General features: G+C 52.2%; 1 protein-coding gene across 1 annotated transcript in view; it reads left to right on the top strand.

Moving 5' to 3' along the window:
- The window catches only part of RGL3 (ral guanine nucleotide dissociation stimulator-like 3), a 32588-nt gene extending 31550 nt beyond the window's left edge, over window positions 1-1038 (top strand). Inside the window, exon 16 of the mRNA XM_011971374.1 lies at window positions 574-1038. Coding sequence (XP_011826764.1) covers window positions 574-692 — 119 coding nt within the window. The 3' untranslated portion in view covers window positions 693-1038. The remainder of the gene's footprint in view (window positions 1-573) is intronic.
- The last annotated feature ends 548 nt before the right edge of the window (window positions 1039-1586 follow it).

Genomic DNA, 1586 nt, shown 5'->3' with positions numbered 1-1586 from the left:
TTTTGAGTTGGAGTTTTGCGTTGTTGCCCAGGCTGGAATGCAATGGCAGGATCTCGGCTCACCGCAACCTCCACCTCCCTGGTTCAAGTGATTCTCCTGCCTCAGCCTTCTGAGTAGCTGGGATGACAGGCATGCGCCACCACACCCAGATCATTTTTTTGGTGTTTTTAGTAGAGACGGGGTTTCACCATGTTGGCCAGACTGGTCTCGAATTCCTGACTTCCAGTGATCCACCCACCTCGGCCTCCCAAAGTGCTGGGATTACAGGCGTGAGGCGCCGCGCCCCGCCAGTTTGCCCACATTTTTACTGCAGGTTGCCTTGTCTGTGATGAGGGGGAGAATGTTAGGAGGTTGCCCAGGCTTTTGATAAGGGAAGGCTTGAGGTGGTGCAGGTTTTCAAGTGAGAAGTTGTCCAGATTCCCAGTGAGAGCAGAATGAGCTTGCTTGGCAGTAGCTGCAGAGGGACCCACGGCTGTTCAGGTTCGAGGTTGAGTGGTAGTAGGTTCCCGGGTACTCTGTGAGGGTGACACAAGGTTGTGAGGGTCTATTACCACCGTCTCCACTCCTGACCAGAGCTCCTGATTCCTGACAATGCCAACGTCTTCTATGCCATGAGTCCAGCCGCCCCCGGAGACTTCATGCTACGGCGGAAAGAGGGGACCCGGCACACTCTGTCTGTCTCCCCGACCTGAGGCAGCTGTGTCCTCCCCGCAAGACACAAGTCCCACAGGCAAGCTTGTGACTCCTCTCCTGGAAAGCCGCCATCCCCCAATAGAAGCTACTATACTCTGTATCCCGGGACCACCCCCCAACTGTAGCCCATTGGACCCCATCTCTTTTCATGACCCTGTTGGTACTAGATCCATATTCCAAAGACATCAGCCCATGGGTGGCTGGTGGACAGCTCAATCTCATAAATATAGAAAGGGGTGGGGCATGGGTACGTCAGATCCCTCCCCAGAGAAATGTTACAAATGTTGGAGATGCATCAGAAGCGACAGATGCAGATGAAAATAGTGACCAGAGTTATGAAACAGGTGTCAGTCTTGTTTATTTTGCGCCTGTGTGCCACGTTCACCCTTTATCAAGATAAAGGAAAACAACCACACACACACACACACACACACACACACACAAACACAGAGAGAGAAAAACCTAAGAGCCAAGACCAGCCTGGGCAACATAACAAGATCCTGTCTCTACAAAAAATACAAAAATTTGGCTGGGTGCGGTGACTCACGCCTGTAATCCCAGCGCTTTGGGAGGCCAAGGCAGGCGGATCACCTGAGGTCAGGAGTTCGAGACCAGCCTGGCCAACATGGCAAAACCCTGTCTTCTACTAAAAGTACAAAAAAATTAGCCAGGGATGGTGTCATGTGCCTGTAACCCCAGCTACTGTGGAGGCTGAGGCAAGAGAATTGCTTGAACCCGGAAGGTGGAGACTGCAGTGAGCAGAGATAGCGCCACTGCACTCCAGCCTGGGTGACAGAGCAAGACCCTATCTCAAAAATAAACAAACAAGCAAGCAAAAAATGTGCTGAGCGTGGTGGTACGAGACTGTAATCCCACCTACTTGGGAGGCTGAG

The sequence above is a fragment of the Mandrillus leucophaeus genome, unplaced genomic scaffold, assembly GCF_000951045.1.
Source record: "Mandrillus leucophaeus isolate KB7577 unplaced genomic scaffold, Mleu.le_1.0 Scaffold1217, whole genome shotgun sequence".
NCBI classification, from domain to species: Eukaryota; Metazoa; Chordata; class Mammalia; order Primates; family Cercopithecidae; genus Mandrillus; species Mandrillus leucophaeus.
Note: the sequence above shows the minus strand (reverse complement) of the source record. Positions and strands in the feature narration are given on the sequence as shown.